This window comes from Gorilla gorilla, chromosome 8, assembly GCF_029281585.2.
Source record: "Gorilla gorilla gorilla isolate KB3781 chromosome 8, NHGRI_mGorGor1-v2.1_pri, whole genome shotgun sequence".
NCBI classification, from domain to species: Eukaryota; Metazoa; Chordata; class Mammalia; order Primates; family Hominidae; genus Gorilla; species Gorilla gorilla.
In genome coordinates, this window is record NC_073232.2 from 16256998 (window position 1) to 16276747 (window position 19750).

The 19750-nt window shown below is 42.7% G+C and overlaps 1 protein-coding gene across 3 annotated transcripts in view; it reads right to left on the reverse strand.

The window, feature by feature from the left end:
• SFMBT2 (Scm like with four mbt domains 2) overlaps nt 1-19750 on the reverse strand; it is a 252747-nt gene that overhangs the window by 115184 nt on the left and 117813 nt on the right. For 2 of the 3 annotated variants that reach the window (XM_004049039.5, XM_055353186.2), the window contains exons 5-7: nt 12392-12480; nt 10430-10676; nt 3331-3428 (exon numbers count right to left, since the gene is read on the reverse strand). In XM_004049039.5, coding sequence (XP_004049087.3) covers nt 3331-3428; nt 10430-10676; nt 12392-12480 — 434 coding nt within the window. The remainder of the gene's footprint in view (nt 1-3330; nt 3429-10429; nt 10677-12391; nt 12481-19750) is intronic. The other variant, XM_055353187.2, reaches the window with a different exon arrangement.

Genomic DNA, 19750 nt, shown 5'->3' on the forward strand with positions numbered 1-19750 from the left:
ACCCATTAACTCACCAATTACATTAGGTGTATCTCCTAATGCTATCCCTCCCCACACCCCACGACGGACCCCGGTGTGTGATGTTCCCAACCCTGTGTCCAAGTGTTCTCATTGTTCAATTCCCACCTATGAGTGAGAACATGCGGTGTTTGGTTTTCTGTCCTTGCAATACTCTGCTCAGAATGATGGTTTCCAGCTTCATCCATGTCCCAATGTGCTGGAGAGGATGTGGAGAGATAGGAACACTTTTACACTGTTGGTGGGACTGTAAACTAGTTCAACCATTGTGAAAGACAGTGTGGCGATTCCTCAAGGATCTAGAACTAGAAATACCATTTGACCCAGCAATCCCATTACTGGATATATACCCAAAGGATTATAAATCATGCTGCTATGAAGACACATGCACACGTATGTTTATTGCAGCACTATTCACAATAGCAAAGACTTGGAACCAACCCAAATGTTCATCAATGATAGACTGGATTAAGAAAATGTGGCACATATACACCATGGAATACTATGCAGCCCCTGCCCACATTTCTAAGGGATGTGACCTCCAGTACTGAGAGTTCATGCTGCAGCTTCAGCAGAAGCAAGTGTGGTAACCCCTCGTCTTCTTAAGATTAGCTCACAGACCAGGTGCAGTCGCTCACACCTGTTATCCCTGCACTTTAGGAAGCCAAGGCAGGAGGATCACTTGAGCCTAGGATTTGAGATCAGCCTGGGCAACACAGTGAGACCCCATCTGTACAAAAAAACAAAAAATCTAAAAATTAGCTGATATGGTTTGGCTGTGTCCCCACCCAAATCTCATTTTGAATTATAGCTCCCATAATCCCCACATGTTGTGGGGACGTAATTGAATCATGCAGGCGGTTTCCCCCATGCTGTTCTCCTGATAGTGAGTAAGCTCTCATGAGAGCTGATGATAAGGGCCTTCCCCCTTCATCCAGCTCTTATTCTCCTTCCTGCTGCCATGTGAAAAAGGACATGTTTGCTTCCCCTTTTGCCATGATTGTAAGTTTCCTGAGGCCTCCCCAGCTTTGCTGAACTGTGAGTCAATTAAACCTCTTTCCTTTATAAATCACCCAGTCTCAGGTATGTCTTCCCTAACAGCGTGAGAACAAACTAATACATTAGCTAGGTGTGCTGGTGCATGCCTGTGGTTCTAGCTACGTGGGAGGCTGAGACAGGAGGATGGCTTGAGCCTGGGAGTTTGACACTACAGCGAGCTATGATCACCCCACTGCACTCCAGCCTGGGTTACAGAGTGACACCGTTTCTCCAAAAAAAAAAAAAAAAAAAATTAGCTCACGACTTCACCTACTGAATCCTCATCCACTCTGAGGAAAAGCAAAGCCAGTTTGGTGTCCAGACCACATCCAGCTTTCTTCCCTCTTCAGAGTAGGGAAAGGGCCCTCTCTGAACAATGAGGACGGTGCCCACTTCCCGTCCTGTCAACAGGACTCAGCATCCCACTTAGGGAAGCATACACAGGCTGGAACGCCACAAAGAGAGGCACAGGCAGGACCCGCACAGCTGTGAGGCCCCGGGTGCCCTGGTCCCGCAGGGAGGCAGACCTGGGGCTGCGGCGGGGGCTTCACTGGCCTGGCAGCTCCGAGGCTTAGACCGGAGGGTGGGCATCTGTATTTTCCCATTGGCTCACTCCTTCAACTCCTCACATGTGTGTATAGGGTACGTCAAAATAAAATTTATTTTTGCAAGGGTGAAGGATGTGATTGGATTTGATTCACATTCAAAGATGACTGAGGCCACGGTGAAGAGAAAGGGGCAGGGGCGACGAGGGCAAGCTGGCTCTGGTGGGGGTGGCAGAGCTGAGAGGTCCAACATTAAAGGCTGTTTCTCTTGATCGTTTTTGTAAGGGCAGGACAGTATTAAAGGAAGGAAGAAGAAAAGGGAGAGAAGAGGGAAGGAGAGGAAGAGGAAGACAAAGAGGAGGAGAGAGAAAGATTTGGTCAGTGAGGCAAAAAATAACAACAATGCCCACCACAACTGTCGGCTTCACTGTCGGTCAATATCATGCTAACAGTGTATTATATTTACACTGTTCCTCCAGTACAGGTGCCCCCAAACACTGTAAAAATCATCATTCAGTTAAACATCAGAACATAATCACATGGCCAAGTTAAGGAGGAGATCTTAATAGTCCAATTTTACAAACAGGGGAAGTACCGAATGAAAGGGTCCATGATTTGCCGCAACTGCTTAAAAGGCTGAGTGAGGACTTACGTGTCAGTAAAATCCAGGAAGCCCACGTCCCCTACTAAATCCTTAAACTCTGCTGTACCACATTAAGTACATCCTCTATATGAAACTTGTATGACTCTGCAGACACGTGCCACCCCAGGGCTAGGAAGCAACTGGATGTCTGCCCATCACAACCACATTGAGAACTGTCCAAGGACGCCAATGGTGTTGGGTCGCCGCCCACACTCCGCAGGCTTGTTTTATGATTTCCTTGGATGAACCTGAATGGACCATCTTTGTCCAGAACCTAATATTCTATTTCACGTAAGTGTGAAGCATAATTTCTGCAGTGTAAAGAACTTGGTAGCCGTTTTGGTGGAGATGCATTTCACTAGCCCTTCATTTTCACGTGAGCACCTGGTGGAAGGCCTGGTACTTAGCAGAACCTCGGGACATCAAGAAAATTGAACCACCACAAGATGAGTCATTTTCTGTCATTTTTACTAAACGTCAAAATTAGACTTGCTATATTTCCTTTTGTTTCTGTAGTAGGAAGTGAGGGGGTGAAAATATTTCCATAACAATATGCTACAAAGAAAGTCAGTAAACCTAAACAATTTTAATCAGCATCTTGTAATATGGGTCATTATGAAGATTTTTTTTTAAAAAGCAACATGAAACAGATAAAACCTTAAGCACTTAAAATGAAAACTGGTTAAGAAGGTGCCTTTTTCAAGTGGAAAAGGATTTGGTATGGAAAACTTTTTTTTTTTTGGAGATTCAGTCTCACTCTGTTGCCAGGCTGGAGTGCAATGGTGCGATCTCAGCTCACTGTAACCTCTGCCTCCCCAGTTCAAGCAATTCTCCTACCTCACACTCCCAAGTAGCTGGGATTACAGGCACACACCACAAGCCTGGCTAATTTTTGTATTTTTAGTAGAAATAGGGTTTCACCATGTTAGCCAGGATGGTCTCGATCTCCTGATGTCATGATCCGCCCACCTCGGCCTCTCAAAGTGCTGGGATTACAGGCATGAGCCACTGCGCCCGGCCGGAAAACTTTGTAGACGGTTTTATTCTCAAAAAGGGTAGATACATTGCTAAGAATCAACATCTTACCTTAAACACTTCCATTGGAAGAGGAAATTTGGCAGCATCAATAAGGGATTTTTCCAGAGTACATTTCCATTCAGAGGCCATCTTCAAAGGATAGATTTCTGTATCAACAGCAAATCACAGAAGAGTTGAAGGACTAACACGTTCTGCCGGGTGGCTCTTTCCTGCATGCTAATTCCCAGGCTTTCCTGATACCTCAGCACGGTCAGTGACCGTGAGTGTTCACACCCCATACCCGCCATGAGCAGCCACCTGCTGAAAGGACTTTCTGAAATTAAATAGCAACTTGGGATTCTGCTGTCAGAAATGAAGAATAAACTTAATAGAGCTCTTCTTCATGGAACATTTCTATGCATTTAGTTGGCATTCTGTAAGTAATTTAATGGTATTAATCACATTAGCAAAAACCTTCAGTCATCCATGGGCCAAAATTCCACATATCACCTAGGAAAGCAATGCCCACTGATGAGGAACTTATTATCTGATACATTTCTAAACTACAAACGACTCTAGTCTGGCATTTGCAGTTATGACAACATATTTTCACCAAATCTCTAAGCTCTCATCTGCTAAAAATAGTCCCTGTAAGTCAGAAAATTATTAAAAGGTAAATTAAAATTTACCAACCAAGTTTAATATTTACACTTGAAATGTTGCTTAACACACCACATGTTGCCCATATTTTTCCCCAGGCGGTGGGAGGAGGGGCAAGATTTACAGATGGAGGTTACACAGTCTGAATGCAAAATTAAAAGGAAAAAAAAAAACGTTGAGCACTGTTTTTACCTATTGCTGAAACTGCAGGAGAATTTTATGGCCTGATCTCAACAGATTTAAGACCTTATCAAAATAGGATTTGCAGAAGCCCTCACTGGAAGTAGATATGTTTATGCCTTCAATATATCAACCCAGGCTACTTCAGACAGACGCTTAGGATATGAATATGAAATTAAGCACAGTTAAAAAGCAACATTAAACCTTTGGGACTATATTTTTAATTTCTTGCATGTCTGCTTTTTAGCATGAAGCCATCTATTTTGATCCTCATAGCTTTTGAACTCACCTTGAGCTTTAAGCCCCTGTTTCCGCAGTTTATTCAGTCATAATTACAGTAAGTATCAGATCCTGCCAGAACTAGCCAAGCCATCGGTGCACTGCCCAAAGTCATTGTTACTTACACAAAGACACACAAAAGGTAATTCACAACCACACATCCTCTGCGTGTGTGCATTGTCTATAATCCTTTCTAGTGTTTCCTGTCTGCTGAACTTTTTTCTTCTAGTTTGGCCTTTCTAAATTCTTCTTAGTAGTAGCTAACGTAATTGGGAACACTCAATGGGGCCCAACACACACTTCTGTGGAGACTGAAAGAATGGGGCCTCTGATGTCCACAGTGAGAAGGGGGCACTCAGGAAGACACTGCTTATCACAGGGTCCCCAAAAGTAGGCACAGGGACCAGTTCACAGAGCCCCCTGCAAGCTGCTCCATGAGAGCGAGAGGGATACCTGTGCACTCAGGCAAGCTCGTGGGCACTGCATCCAAACCACAGAGAGACAGAAGGCCACTCAGGGGACCCCGGGGAGCAAAGCCCTGAGGACGCCAATGCAGGATCAGGAGAGAAATTGCCAACAGGCTGGAGCTCCTGATGGGACAGGGACCATAAACACATGCCCCTTTCCAGCAAGCTGGGCAGGCAGATGGAGAGTTCAACCTGGGCATGGTAGGAAAAGGACCAGCTCACAGAAAACAATGGGGATTTCCAAAGCCTGCACCAAAGAAAGAATTTGAAGACCCAACAGGTGCAGAAAGGAAAAGCATGATTTACTTGGCTGACACCTTTGGCCCCTTGCTTGGGAATCAGGACTAGTTATACCCTTGACCCTTGATGGTGGTCTCTGAATGTGGGAGGGATGCCCTGAGACAGAGGAGAAGGTACAAGAATGGTCAAAAAACACCTTCACTGGGAGGCTGAGGTGGGTGGATCACTTGAGGTCAGGAGTTCAAGACCAGCCAGGCCAACATGGTGAAACCTCACTTCTAATAAAATTTAAAAAAAACAAAACAAAACAAAAACAAAAATTAGCTGGGTGTGGTGGCAGGCGTCTGTAATACCAGCTACTCGGGAGGCTGAGGCAGGAGAATCGCTTGAACCCTGGAGGTGGAGGTTGCTGTGAGCTGAGATTGTGCCACTGCACTGCACTTCGTCTCCAAAAAAAAAAAAAAAAAAAAAAAAAAACCAAACAAACAAGAAAAAAAAAAACTTAAGGCCAGGAGGAATGGAAATCCAACATGACCAGGGTTAGATCCAAGCTATGAGAACTCACAGAGAGGATGCTCTGGCCCCAGTGGGGTTGCCTACACGCTGGCCCAAGAAGGCGGACCAACCAAGTCATCCCTGAAAAATGAACTCCTCTGTCCACTGGATGCCATCTCTCCTCCTCCACACCAGAGACAAAGGTAACAAGAAGCCCAGGTACCAGGTGGGTCCTGCCTCTGTCCTACAACCTGAAGATTCTCTGTTTTCTTTCCAATGGTGTTAAATCCTGGAATGAACCCAGCCCACAGCAAGGCAGACTTCTTTCATGAAAAGGTGAAAATCAACTGCAGTTTTGACAGCCTGACACAACCGGCAGAGAACAACAGTCCCCATGTTCATTCCGTGAGATGGAGGCATGCTGGTTATACTAGCAAGTTAATGGACAATAAATAGTACCATTCAAAGAACATCGACCATTTTCTTAAAATGATCGTGTTGCAGGTAACTGAATAAAGTAAATCATGCCAGTTTCTGTTTCTGGGAAGGTCGTGAGCAATTAAAACACGTCCCGATTCCTCTGAAACTAGAAGCCTACAAGAAAAACGAGGCAATCTCTTTTTGTGCAAGGGTTTGATGGGGCATTTCCTAATAAGTGCCACAGGAAGCAGTAATGCATAACATAATCATCAATAAACAAAGACCTAGAGAAACAACCCTTCTTTTATCCACCTCCCTCCAAAAAACTTCTATGTCCTTCTGCTCCTCCAGGTCCTACCCAGTGAAGAAAGATGAATCTATGTTGTTAAAAGATAGTAAACGTCAGAGAAAGTGTTATGGACTAAATGTTTCTCCCCAAAATTCTTACTTGAAGCCCTAACCCCAAAGGGATGCCTTTGGGAGATGATTAGAGTTAGATGGAGTTATGAGGGTGGGGTCCTCAAATGAGATCTGTGTCCTTATAAGAGACACCAGAGTTCTCTCTTGATCTACTATGTGAGGACACAGTCAGAAGGCGGCTGTCTGCAAACCAGGAAGCGAGCCCTCCCGGGACCTCAACTACACTGGCACCCTGATCTCACACTTCCAGCCTCCAGATCTCACACTTCCAGACTCCAGATCTCTGAGAAGTAAATGTTTGTTGTTTAAGCCATAAAGCCTGTGGCATTTTGTTACGGCAGCTTGAACAGATTAATGTAGTCCAACTCACTTTTGGACTAAGTAATAGTTCAGGCAAGAAGTATTTAAGTTGGATTCAGAAACTTCCTGACTCCAAGATCTAAAACAAGCACTAAAAAAATGGGGGGAGGGGGTGATAAAATAATTTTGAAGGAAAAAAACAAGGGAATAAATTCTAGAAATAGAGAAAGAAAAAGAAACTCAAAAAGTTTCATCTCCTTAGCATCTGCAAGAATATCTAAAAGTCTATCTTATTTTCTAAACATCCAGAAATAGGAGAGCAGGTGGGCTTCTTAAATGACCCTAACCTCAATGACGTACTTACACTCCTTGGAAAACCAAAGTATAACCTTAAGACTCTGATCACAGACTAAATGTCTAGAAAAGGCCAATCTCTTGATATACATTACACCACTCAGCAGCCCAGCAAGATATCCTTATCCCCATGGTACAGGGTAAGGTGGTTTCTTTCCCCTCCTCCTTCCCCAAGCACCAGAATGCTATTTCCTCTGATTCAGGGCAGAAAGAGAAAGGCTCAATGGCCCTATGTTTCTCAGAGGTGGAGAGTATAAAATCTAGTTCCTTTTCCCAGGTTTTTGAAGGCTAACTTCCTAGCTACTTTCTATGACCCATTTCTCTTCTATTTTGCTGAACAGTTGAGAAATACTGTGCCCTTTAAAGAGTAAAACGAGGGCCGCGTGGAGTGGTTCATGCCTGTAAGCCCAGCACTTTGGAAGGCTGAGGTGGGCAGGTCACCTGAGCTCAGGAGTTCAAGCCCAGCCTGAGCAACATAGTGAGATCCCATCTCCACAAAATAAGAAATTAAAAAATTAGCCAGGGATGGTGGCACATGCCTGTAGTTCCAGCCACTCGGGAGGCTGCGATGGGAAGATCACTTGAACCTGGGAGGTTGAGGCTGCAATGAGCCAAGATCATGCCACTGCACTCCAGCCTGGGAGACAGAGTGAGACCCTGCCTCAAAAATAAATAAATAAATAAATAAATAAATAAATAAATAGTAAGTAAGTAAAACTAAAGGACGATTATTTTTAACAATGGTGGTGGTGTTAGTGGGAGTGCACAGCAGATGGTCCCGGCAGCAGGGAAGAGCTCGTGGGGAGTATGCTCTTCTCCCCTGCACACCCCCCTCCCACTGGACTTCTCCCCATCGGTCATGGAAGCAGAACACTTTCCAGTGCCTTCATAGTGTTTGGGAAAACGAGAAAATCGGCCTAGTATTTTCTATGCAGGTATGAAGTTTTATTCTCGCCTAGATTCCAGTTAAGGAAGTGGTGCTACCATGTAAGTTACACAAGTCACCGTGGGACTTGAAATCAATTTATACAAATACAAAGTACTAGAATCGGTCCCCATGTGTACAACAGGGGTAGTACAGCCTCTCTTCCCAGGGATGTTGTTCTGCTGAATGATGTAGCAGAATCCAGTTTCCATCTTGAAACTACTGGATCTGAGGAACTCAAAGTCACACTTTTGAAGTGTCTTGTCACTTTTTAGTTTCTTCTTCCTGTACATAACCTTTCCTGTTGATGATTTAAATATCGGGGAAGTAAGTTCTTGATGATGAATGTCTTTTCCAGAATCTTTTTTTTTTTTTTTTTCTTTTCACAGAGTCTCACTCTGTCACCCAGGCTGGAGTGCAGCAGAGCGATCTTGGCTCACCGCAGCCTCCTTTCCTGTGATCAAGCGATCCTCCCACCTCAGCCCCCTAAGTAGCTGGGACTACAGGTGCATGCCACCATGCCTAGCCAGTTTTTTCTATTTTTTGCAGAGACAGGGTTTCACCATATTGCCCCAGCTGGTCTCAAACTCCTGAGCTCAGGCGTGAGCCATCATGCCCTGCCTGTTCCAGAATCTTCAGGGGCCCCCAAGAAGTCTTCAGTTAAATGAACAACTCATTTCCAGAAAATGCTAAGACAAGTAAACACAATTTATTCATATAAAGACCCCAAATTATCTAAAGAGGGAGACAGCTCATAAGCGAGTATTTCCTAAGCTTCCACGGAGGCATGTTCCATTCCTGCTCGTGAGCTTGAGTCCCATAACTTCCCAGGAAAGAAACATCACAGAGAACATAAGAAGCCACTAGTCATCCTTTGCTTTGCTGTAAATTTGTACACTGGCAAGTAGATATTGCTCCTAAAATTTATAAAGCAATTAGATACTAAGCAGAGATTTATACACACAACTTTACGCACAAAGTAAATTTTTCCTGCTGCGTTATGAATCCCAGGGCAAACCCGGGCTTACATCCTTCTTCACAACACGACAGGCTCTTTGTTTGTCATCAGAGTCAAAAATTACTCAGGATAGAGATGGAGGTGTTGGCTGCTTCTCAACATTTTGACAGCAATAATACTAATAAAATACCACGTTACACGTCTCTAAGCCTGTCAAACTTAATGCAAATGCAAACACACGGGACACAGGACCAGGAAGTGTTTTCAATTAGAGCCTCTGAGTGACAGAAAAGATAAATATAACTCCTCTCCTTCATGTACTCAACACTAACGTCGGCAACTGATATGGGAGGAAATTCTCTGGTGATTTTAATAAAGCAAAGAGCCATGTCCTTATTCCAAATACAGCTACAAAACTCACCGGAATGAAGATTACCAATTTCTGAAAAAATACGTACTTCCTCCTTGGCATCTCTAATTCTACAAGAATCCAGTATTTCTGTTCTAAGGTTTCCCATTCAAAGGCCGGTAAGAGGAGGCAGCAGGGGGAGTGGGGTGGGAGGGGCCCAGCACCTGGGAATCTGAATTGCACTGCCTGTCCCCTAAAACAGGGGACCTTGGACAACTAGCTGAACTCCAGTCTCAATTTTCTCTACTGTAAAATGAAATTCGCAACAAACATGCAGCATTTTTTTAGAATCAAAACAAACAATGTACCAGATGTAAAATCACCTGGCACATAGTAAACATTCAAGAATGGTTATTTTGTAAATACTCAGATTTTTAACTAGGTAGGTATGACAGAAAGCATAAGGCAGGATTCTTTCCAATTAAGCCTCTGCAAAACCATTTGACAGTGCATTTGAAGCTAACTAAAATCTTACATGCCAGGAGAAAACATGATGGTCTATCTACTCAATGCTGCTTCTTGGTCAGACTGGATTGTGGTTTGGATATTTAGATGGATGGATGAATGGATGGTCAGATAAATAGATGAATGCTGGATGGATAGGTGGATGAATGGATGGATGAATGGATAAACAGATAAATGGATAGATGGGCGGATGAGTAGGTAGATGGATTGGTGAATGGACAGACAGAGAGATGGGTACACAGATGGCCAGAGATTTCGGAACCTACTTACAAGACTATCAAAATTCCTAAAGAATAACGTGGAGAATATCCTCAAGTCTCAATCTACTGTGTCTTTCCTTTCTGAACCAGTGATTCCCAAGGAACTAGATCAATTTCCCTAAGGCCTCTAACATTGCTTTCCCCTTTGAGAACACTATTGATTGAGGCCTTAGGATTTAGTCTCTATGGAAAGTATTGTGAAGTTAAAGTGCTTAATATTCACATACTCAGATATAAAAGATACCAGAAAGCTCATACATTTTCTAGAAACACATCCAGGAAAATATCACATCTTTTTCTAAAATACTTTACAGCAGCAAAAGCTTTGGCCCTTACCTGAAGGTGGGTCCATTCTGTATTTATTCTCTTGACACCAACCAACTGGTCGAAGTCTGTAATCCAAGTAAAACAACCACTGGTCATAGGATTCAGTGTCCTCCAATCCCACATAGCGAAGGCGTAATCTTCCTCCAACATTTTCAATCACACTAACTATCCAGTACTGAAAAGGGTTCTGGGAATCCTGAAGTTCTATTAAGGAACCAACTGTAATGAGGTCTATAGGGCCTTTCCCTCGCAGAGGCTGTTTAAACAGAAGCAAAACTCCTTATTTTAAACTTTATTTTAAGGTTCTCATGGAAACAGATGACAGCAGAAGATAATATTTTTTCACACCATCATCCAAGGTACTGGCGAACAGTCTGGCGTTCCCTCCACCCCATCCTTGCCCAGCCCATGCCCCACCCCTTCCCTTTCCTCCCTCCCACACATCCATGTACCCCATTCCGTATCCAACAACAAAAAAATCACAAGTCAATAGAAAATAACAGTTTGTGCTAAGTTCTCACCAAACAAATCACCCTTCCCAGATAAAATTGCTTTTGTTAACAATCAGTATGCTTTTAAGAAGAGTTCTACCCAAATTTGCCTGGACCTAGAAAACGTGGTAGCAAACGGTCTACTTTTCCAATAGACAGATAATTCTAATACAGAGCATTCAATTTATACCATGACGGTTTCCCAGACATTCATCTTACTCTACTGGCCGCTACTCTAATGACCAAAATGCTCTCATACTTTGATTATGTGACGAAGGCATGAGTGTGTGTCAATGACATGTCTAACACACAGTAATGATCAGCTAAATTAGACTACTATGTAAAATTATTTCTACACTTAACCTGGTAATTGGTTTACAGAATATATAATTACTGCCCCTTCTAAGAAACCTTCTTAGCATATGATAGCATATGAAAAGGGTGTTTGTTCAGCCAGCTTTGTAGGCAAATATGTTTTAGAAAATTAACATAGTGAGACAATTTGTCCTTTTGAAAGGATGAACTATCATCATTTTGATTTGTTAATGAACAGTTAAAATAGTATCTCTAAAGATATATAACAAATACATCAGGCAAAATCTTCACAAAACAAAACCCGTTAACTATATTAGACAATGACGTTCTAAAGTGTCAATATCATTTATGAAAAGAGGGAAAGTTTAAGGTTAAGAGAATATGATACTGTCAAAATCCACACCTTATTACTTGTTATTCATTAAGTTTTCCCCTTTTTAGGGGCATTCTTAAGAAAAACAGACTAGGTAATTCAATAATTACTTATGACACAGTGCCTTTCTCTTCCTGTTCCATTATATAAATACAAATACTAAATATACATACTAAAATGTTTCAACATAAAATTATTTTCAAATAAACCATCAAGATTTCAGATTAAACTATGTTTTCTTCAATACATTAAAATTTCCTTGGCTACATTGAAATACGATCTGCCATTTCTCCTCTTGTTTTTACAAGAGAAGTTAATTCAATTATTGGTTAACGTGTGTATGTTCAAATCTTGGGGTTATGCGTCGAAATAGAACATTTAATGGAACGACTTATCAATGTACTCCAAGAGACTATATTAGCACATACATAATCTTGTCACCTGTTCAAAACAGTGATTCTACAGGATTTGATTTATATTCACTCACATACGAAAGAGGCTTAAAGATATAGGACAGTAGGAAGACATCCTAGCATATTGTGATTTAAAAATTGGATTCACATAGAGCAAATTTTCCATTTGCTGATTGCATCACAGGGGAAGTTTCATCAATGCCATTCAAATCAGTCACCTAAGTAATTCAGGACAAAAGAGGAAGGGAGGCTATTTGGATGGCAGTGTCTGCAGAAAGCACGCATCTGCTGAAGGATATATGCAAAGGTGCTGTCAGGTCTGAGCTCACGTAACTGGGGTGCTTCAGAGATACATTAGATGTATAACAACAATACATACACCTTCCAGGAGGTTGGCGGGTGCTGTCCTCGAACCGGTCAAGTCACGTATGAGAAATTCTGTCCAGTCTGTGTACTTCTCTTTGATTGCTGGCAAGACAGAGGAGAAAGAAAAAAAAACAAACAAAAACAAACACTTCAACACAGCAGCAAAGTACCCAATCAACTTAAAATCACAGCAGTTTTCTCCATGTAGGTTTGATTTCAATGTTTTTCTTAACTTTCATCACCATGCTTAAGTAAACACTAAAACTGAAACCAAAAATGTGTCTCTAAGTAGCAACTTGACACATACCACATGCTTGGGCACCAAGGAGATGAAAGAATCCGAAGTCTTACAGCCTATTTAGAAACTTTTCACAAACCACAAAGAAATTATAAAGTGTACAATTCAGGAGGTTCCAAGAAGAGAGAGACTAGTGAGGCTAGGGAAATCAGAGAAAGGCTTTCCAGGTGGGAAAATCAAACCAGGACCCGAATTACATGAACAGTTTATACAGTTTCAGAAGAAGAAGGAATTTGCAGACAGAGAAATGGGCACAAAATAACAAGAGGGGTGGACTGAAGGTGAAATGGAGAAATAGAGAAATGGGGAGAATAAGTAGTCCCCTCCACATCCATGGGTTCCCCATCCCTGGGTTCAATTCAACTGAGCATCAAAAATATATGAAATAAAATGCATCTTTACTGAACATGTACACTTTTTTTTTCTTGTTATTATTCCCTAAAAACTCCAATGTAACAACTATTTACATAGCATCTACATTGTAGTAGGTACTATAAGTAATCCAGAGATGATTTAAGGTCTGCAGGAAGACGTACATAGGTTATGTGTGAACTATACTATTTTCTGTTCGAGACTTGAGCATCTGCAAATTTTGGTATCCTTGGGGGTCCTGGAGCCAATCCCCCAACAGATCTCAAGGGACGACTGCACTGCAAATGGTCACGCTAGGGCACACTCCAAGCGCACAGCACTGGGAAATAATACTGAGTGGTAGGAATAAACTATGGACAGCCCAGGAAGTCAACATAGACGCTTAACAAATGGGACATCTCTGTATAAAATGAATCTGGCAACAGTATAAGGGTTTGAATGGAAAGAAAAGAGTCTAAAAGCAGGGAAACTGAGGCTGTTTCAGTTATCCAAGTAGAAAAGTGACAGGACTCAAAATAGGGGTGACAGCCCTGTGAACAAGGAAGGAATGTATTTGAGGCATTTTTTTTTTTTTTTTTTTTTTTTTTGAGACAGAGTCTCGCTCTTTCACCCAGGCAGGACTGCAGTGGCGCAATCTCAGCTCACTGCAAGCTCCGCCTCCCAGGTTCATGCCATTCTCCTGCCTCAGCCTCCCAAGTAGCTGGGACTACAGGCGCCCGCCACCATGCCCAGCTAATTTTTTGTATTTTTAGTAGAGACGGGGTTTCACCGTGTTAGCCAAGATGGTCTCGATCTCCTGACCTCATGATCTGCCCACCTTGGCCTCCCAAAGTGCTGGGATTACAGGCGTGAGCCACTGCACCAGGCCAAGGCATCTTCTGAAAAAGAAGTACCAGACTGTGGAGGGCAACATTCTACAAGTGCTTAGAACCCAAGACCTGAGGAAAGCATATCTCTTTGGCATGTCTCCCAAGCTACAGATCTTCAAAGGCCCCACTGGGCTACACCCGCACCCCTGAGGGACCTGAGCCTTCCCAGGGCACCAAGAGATGGATGTGCAAAGTCAGCATAAATGACAGCAAGACCCTAGCTCCAGATGAACCACCCATCACAGCCAGCCCTCCACGTGGGCAGCCTGGGATCCACCCAGGACTTCACTCAGCCCCCATTAAAGGTCCAAGACCCAAGTAGTTTGTGCATTCTTTAGGTTCTTCAAAGGCTTGATGCAACCCTTCTGGCTCAAACCTAAAGCAGTGGAATTACTACAAAAGGGAAGTTGGCCATAAGGGTGTGGGGCAGATCTGGGCCCCAACGGGGGATCCACCATCACTGGATGCATGACTTTGAATAATTTACTCCATTTCTCTTAGACTCTTTTCTAGCCAATCAAAGGGTGCCAGGTTGCTAATGATATTTTGCTTATAAGGGGTGTTCTAAGGACTAAAGGACAGACATATGCAAATAAAATATAACCAACCCAGGTACACACCAACCAATTAATATTAGCTCTTGTTTTATTATAAACGTACTAAATTATTACATATACCTTTGTAATCTGCTGGTTATTGATTATTCATACCCATGACATCTAGATTGAAACTTCCAATGAGCTTTCGCAGAACAGCCAGTAGAATGGAGGCCAAGATACAAACCAAGCAGTGGCCGGACCTGCTGCTTCCTCACTAACGTGCCTCTCAGTCAACATCCGCCCACGCACAAGGATGATCACCAGACCAAGAGCAAAACCAACATGCACGGAACTCAGGCAAACAAGGCCGAGTCCAGCTTTACCTTACATGGCAACGTCCCAGCCTCACCCCGCTTATAATAAAGAATAACTCATCTGTTTGTCCACTTTTATCACTAGATTTTTTTCTCAAATAAAATGTCACTTTCCTTATTTTATACATACTCACATGGAAATACAAACACAAAAATATTGTATGCTCAGCACGTTGGGAGGCTGAGCGTAAAACTGTGTTCTTGTGTTCTCTTCCTTCATTATAGATGTAGTCATCATTTTTCAAATGCTACACCCTTTTTAAAAGTGGCCCTCTTGCATGGCTAGGGTCACTGAGACGAAAACAAAGATACACAAGCCAAATGAACTAAAATCTGGACTCATTTTATGCTTTACAAAGACCTTTCATTCACCCTGTTTTGTTCCTCCTAACTATGCTAACAGGTGCTTCTTCTTCACTAACTCTTGCCCAAGTTCACAGAAAAAAATTAGAAACAGCGGCCAGGTGCGGTGGTTCACACCTGCAATCCCAGCACTTTGGGAGGCCAAGGCGGGTGGATCACAAGGTCAGGAGTTCAAGATCAGCCTGGCCTATATGGTGAAACCCCCATCTCTACTAGAAATAGAAAAATGAGCGAGGTGTGGTGGCGGGTGTCTGTGATCCCAGCTACTCGGGAGGCTGAGCCGAAATCGTGCCACTGCACTCCACCCTGGGCGACAGAGCGAGACACTGTCTCAGAAAAAAAAAAACAAACTAGAAACAGCCTCAAGCCCCCAAGTGTTCAGAGCCCAATCTCACATGGAGTCTTTCCAGTAGATTCTCTGATTCTCCAAAGCTTTTGCAAACAGATAAATCAGTAATTTAAATTGCAGGCATGATGGAGATAATATGAAAATGACTCACATAAGTTTCAAGATTAGGACAAAATATACAACTGTACCCCATAAATATGCATTTCCTATCCCATTACAAAAGAAGAACAATTATCATAATCCAGCGATAAATGGTCCTGTGCCTAACACAGGACGTCTATATCCACTACGGGAAGAAAGCTCTATTTTCCACAGGGTTGTTTCTAACATGCGTATAATCCAAGTTAACATTTAAGTGAAAATTTTTAAAATATGCAAGCACCCTATGAAGTCACTGCACAATGCTGAAATTTAAACTGTCAAAGTCACAGCAAGGGAGCTCTAGGGACGGCTCTGACATTTACATCTTGCCAGCCTCAAGCTCCCAGAGGTCCTATAGCTTTCCTTTATATGTGTCTGCACAAGACTCAAGCAATCTTTTATGAGCCACAGACTACCTAAATGAATTGCTCTCCATGGAAGACATATCTATAAAGCCATAAACGTATACAGACCACTTTAAGTTAAAAAGTAGAAAAGAAACGTTCTCAAGAATCTTGCTAATTTTATAAGAAAAACTATATCAGTCAACATTTAGCTCTCAAAGCTCTAATATTCAAATGTACCATAAACCTATTACAATAAATATTGCTATAAAATAAAAAACTAAGTATAACCAATTTACAATTCCTAGACCATGGAGTTACCTTAACCACTGATTCAGTTAAATTCTGGTAAATAAAAGTTGCCTTGCAAGTCCTTAGAATTCACTGCAATGGAAGCTAATTGGCATTGCTCAGTGTGACCATTTAAACTTCTAACTAGAAATTTTAAAACTATAAACTTTATTCTGCAGCACGTCTCTCTTCCAAGACTCCAACTCAGCACTCTCAGCTGTAAGCCAAATCCTTGTCTGTGATCATTATCTTATTCTTCAAATTGAAGGACCAATCCACACATGAAACATCAGGAAACTCAAAACCTGCCCTGCGCCCAACTATGGCATCAAAGATGAATGCTACGACAGGAAAGAAATGATCAGGGAGAAAAACACTCTGCAATTTCAGGTGGAGAAAGGTTTATGCACAACTTGGTAATCATCGCTCATGCTTTCAACTCATAAAGGCAAACTCCTAGAAAGTCATAAGAAACAAAAAAAAAAAAAGAAAGAAACTTTTACCACATTCTCATGAACATTTTTTCAAGGTTTTACTTAGTTATAATATTATATAAGCATTCCACTATACCTTTTAAAAATCCAAGTTCCATTCCACTAATACCTCACTTTGGAGAGGTGCCCACATCACAGTGAAGGAAGGAATCATGAACTTGGGTTTCAGAACTCAAGTTCTGAGCTTGAGTTACACACACATATGCTTCTTGAGGACATTTAAAGATGGACCCAAATCCCACAAATGCTTTATTAGGATTATAAAGCTGCCGAGCTGGACATGGTGGCTCACACCTGTAATCCCAACACTTTGGGAGGCTGAGGCAGGAGGATCTCTTGAGGCCAGAAGTTCAAGACCATCCTGGGTAACACAGCAAGACCCCATCTGTACAATTTTTTTTTAACTTAGCTGGGCATGGTAGTGGGTGGCTGTAGTCCCAGCTGCTTGGGAGGCTGAGGCAGGAGAATGGTGTGAGCCCAGGAGTTCGAAGCTGCAGTGGGCTATGATCACACCACTACACTCCAGCCTGGGTAACAGAGTAAGACCATGTCTGTAAAAAAAGAAAAAGAAAGCAAGCTATCTACAAATTGAGTCCCATATAAAGGCAGAAGATTAGCATCACTTTTTCAGAATTTGGGAAAATATCATTAATGTTGGATTTCAAGCCCCATCAAGTGCACATCCACGTAGAGTCCAAAGCCGGGTCACCTCTCAGGGACGTGACCTGTGTAGACCAGGCTGTGAGTATAAAGCCCTTGGTCAGGGCTGCCCATGCAGGCAGATGATGAACAAGGAGACCCGTGCTGGGGTCAGGAGGACAAGCAGTGTCAGCCTAGGCTCCTCAATGCCTTCCCACATCACAGGAGAACAGACAGGTCTGCTGAGACCAGCCGCCCCAGGCCTACCCATTCTCTGAGAGATGGGGAGAGTAATTACAATGAAGAGAAAGGCCATTTTCACTCAAACACACTCTAGCCCACAGGAAGGGAGTTTGAGTCCCATCCCTATGTGCTAGCGTTTAAACACACAGGGTATTTCATTTTTTGTTGTCTTTCTGGGCAATTTTCTGAACTTACTTCCAATCAATCCTTCTTTGAATTCATTCCATGGGTCACAGTTTTCGTTTGCAATGTTTCTTTCTTGCTTTTGGTAGTTCCTTCCTTCTAAAACGTTTTCTTTAACAAGATGACCTTTTCAAAACCTCTCATTACGGAATAGCGTTCTCCTCCCCTATTCCCCGGGTCCTCTCTGATTCCTGGGGGCTGTTTTGTTGTTTCTTCATCTCATCCTGCCCTCTTTGATCAGAAGCTTTCCTGGAGTATCTGGCCAACAATGCTCATGCATCATACTTAAATGTGAAACAACAGAAACCTTGGAGAGGCTGGTGTCCTGGGCAGACGGGTCTGACTCAGAGAGTGGGCATGGGAGTAATTCCCCTTCTAAGAAGCTGCCTTCCAAACTAGCAACAGGGGTTCTCCCCAGACAATTCAGTCCATTTCTTCAGAGATGAGGCAGAGGGATAAATATATGGTTTCTAGTCCTTGGTTGTACCCACAGCAGGGGTGGAAGAAGGACAGAATCCGTGAAGTGATCTGACTATAGGCATCCCATGGAACCCTGTGATTTTCAGCCCCACGTGGGACTCCTACCCACCCAGCATTCAGTCTCCAAGGTGAGCCTCCCCAGCTGCAGCCCCCACACTAATTTAGTAGTCACATAGCCTTATCAGCTTGCAGGCTGCAGAAACATTGTGAAATCCCTTTTCCATGTTGGTGGCCTTTAAGTTCTTTGTGTTGTTGATATATATACTTTTTATTTTTCCCTACCATTTTAATGGGGTCTCTGGAGGAAAAAGAGATAAATAAGAGTGCTTAATCCACTGACACTCCTCCCAGCTCACAAGAGAACCGAGCCTTCTCAACCATATGTCAGGTAGCAGCCTTTGACTTCTCAGGGGAAGACTTTTTTAACACTGACTTTGCTAAAGAAAAAAGGAGGCAACAGTACACCTTGAATGATAAATGGAAGCACTTGCTCTTACTATTAAGAAAAAAGGATGACAGAGTTCTTTCCCTTGGAGATTTGTAAAGGAGAACCTACATTAATTTTTCATATAAGGTTCAAATTAGATTGTTCCTACAAACAAAAAGATAGATCATAAAATGATTCAACAGGATTGACAAGTTCCTAGAGCTACCTACTACTGAGGTTCAAACACATAGATAAAAGCATTGCTGTCTTTAATAATGAATGTAACCCAGATGAAGATATAACTTGTGAAGAATGTCAGAAAAATTACACTTACACACACACACACCCCTTAGTACCTGTCACATAAAGATTGTTGGAGGACAAGTTTCATTTCAACCTTTCAAAGACTCTTTCAGTTGTAAAAATACACTTGTATGATTAAGAAAAGAAATAGTATCATTTTGTTGTAAAGAATAAGATTTAGGTGGGGCGCGATGGCTCATGCCTGTAATCCCAGCACTTTAGGAGGCTGAGGCAGGCGGATCACCTAAGGCCAGGAGTTCAAGACCCGTCTCTACTAAAAATACAAAAATTAGCCAGGCATGGTGGCAGGTGCCTGTAGTCCCAGCTACTAGGAAGGCTGAGGCAGGAGAATTGCTTGAACCTGGAAGGTTGCAGTGAGCCGAGATCGTGCCACTGTACTCCAGGCTGGGTGACAGAGCAAGGCTCCGTCTCAAAAAAAAAAAAAAAAAAAAAGAATAGGATTTAACAAAGACATTATCTAAGAATTGTTGGAAGCAAATGACACAGCCCTATCACAGTGATGACATTAGGGTGAAAGGAGTCTCACTCTGTCTGGAATGCAGTGGCGCGATCTCGGCTCACTGCAACCTCCACTTCCTGGGTTCAAGCGATTCTCCTACCTCAGCCTCCCAAGCAGCTGGGATTACAGGCACCCACCACCAT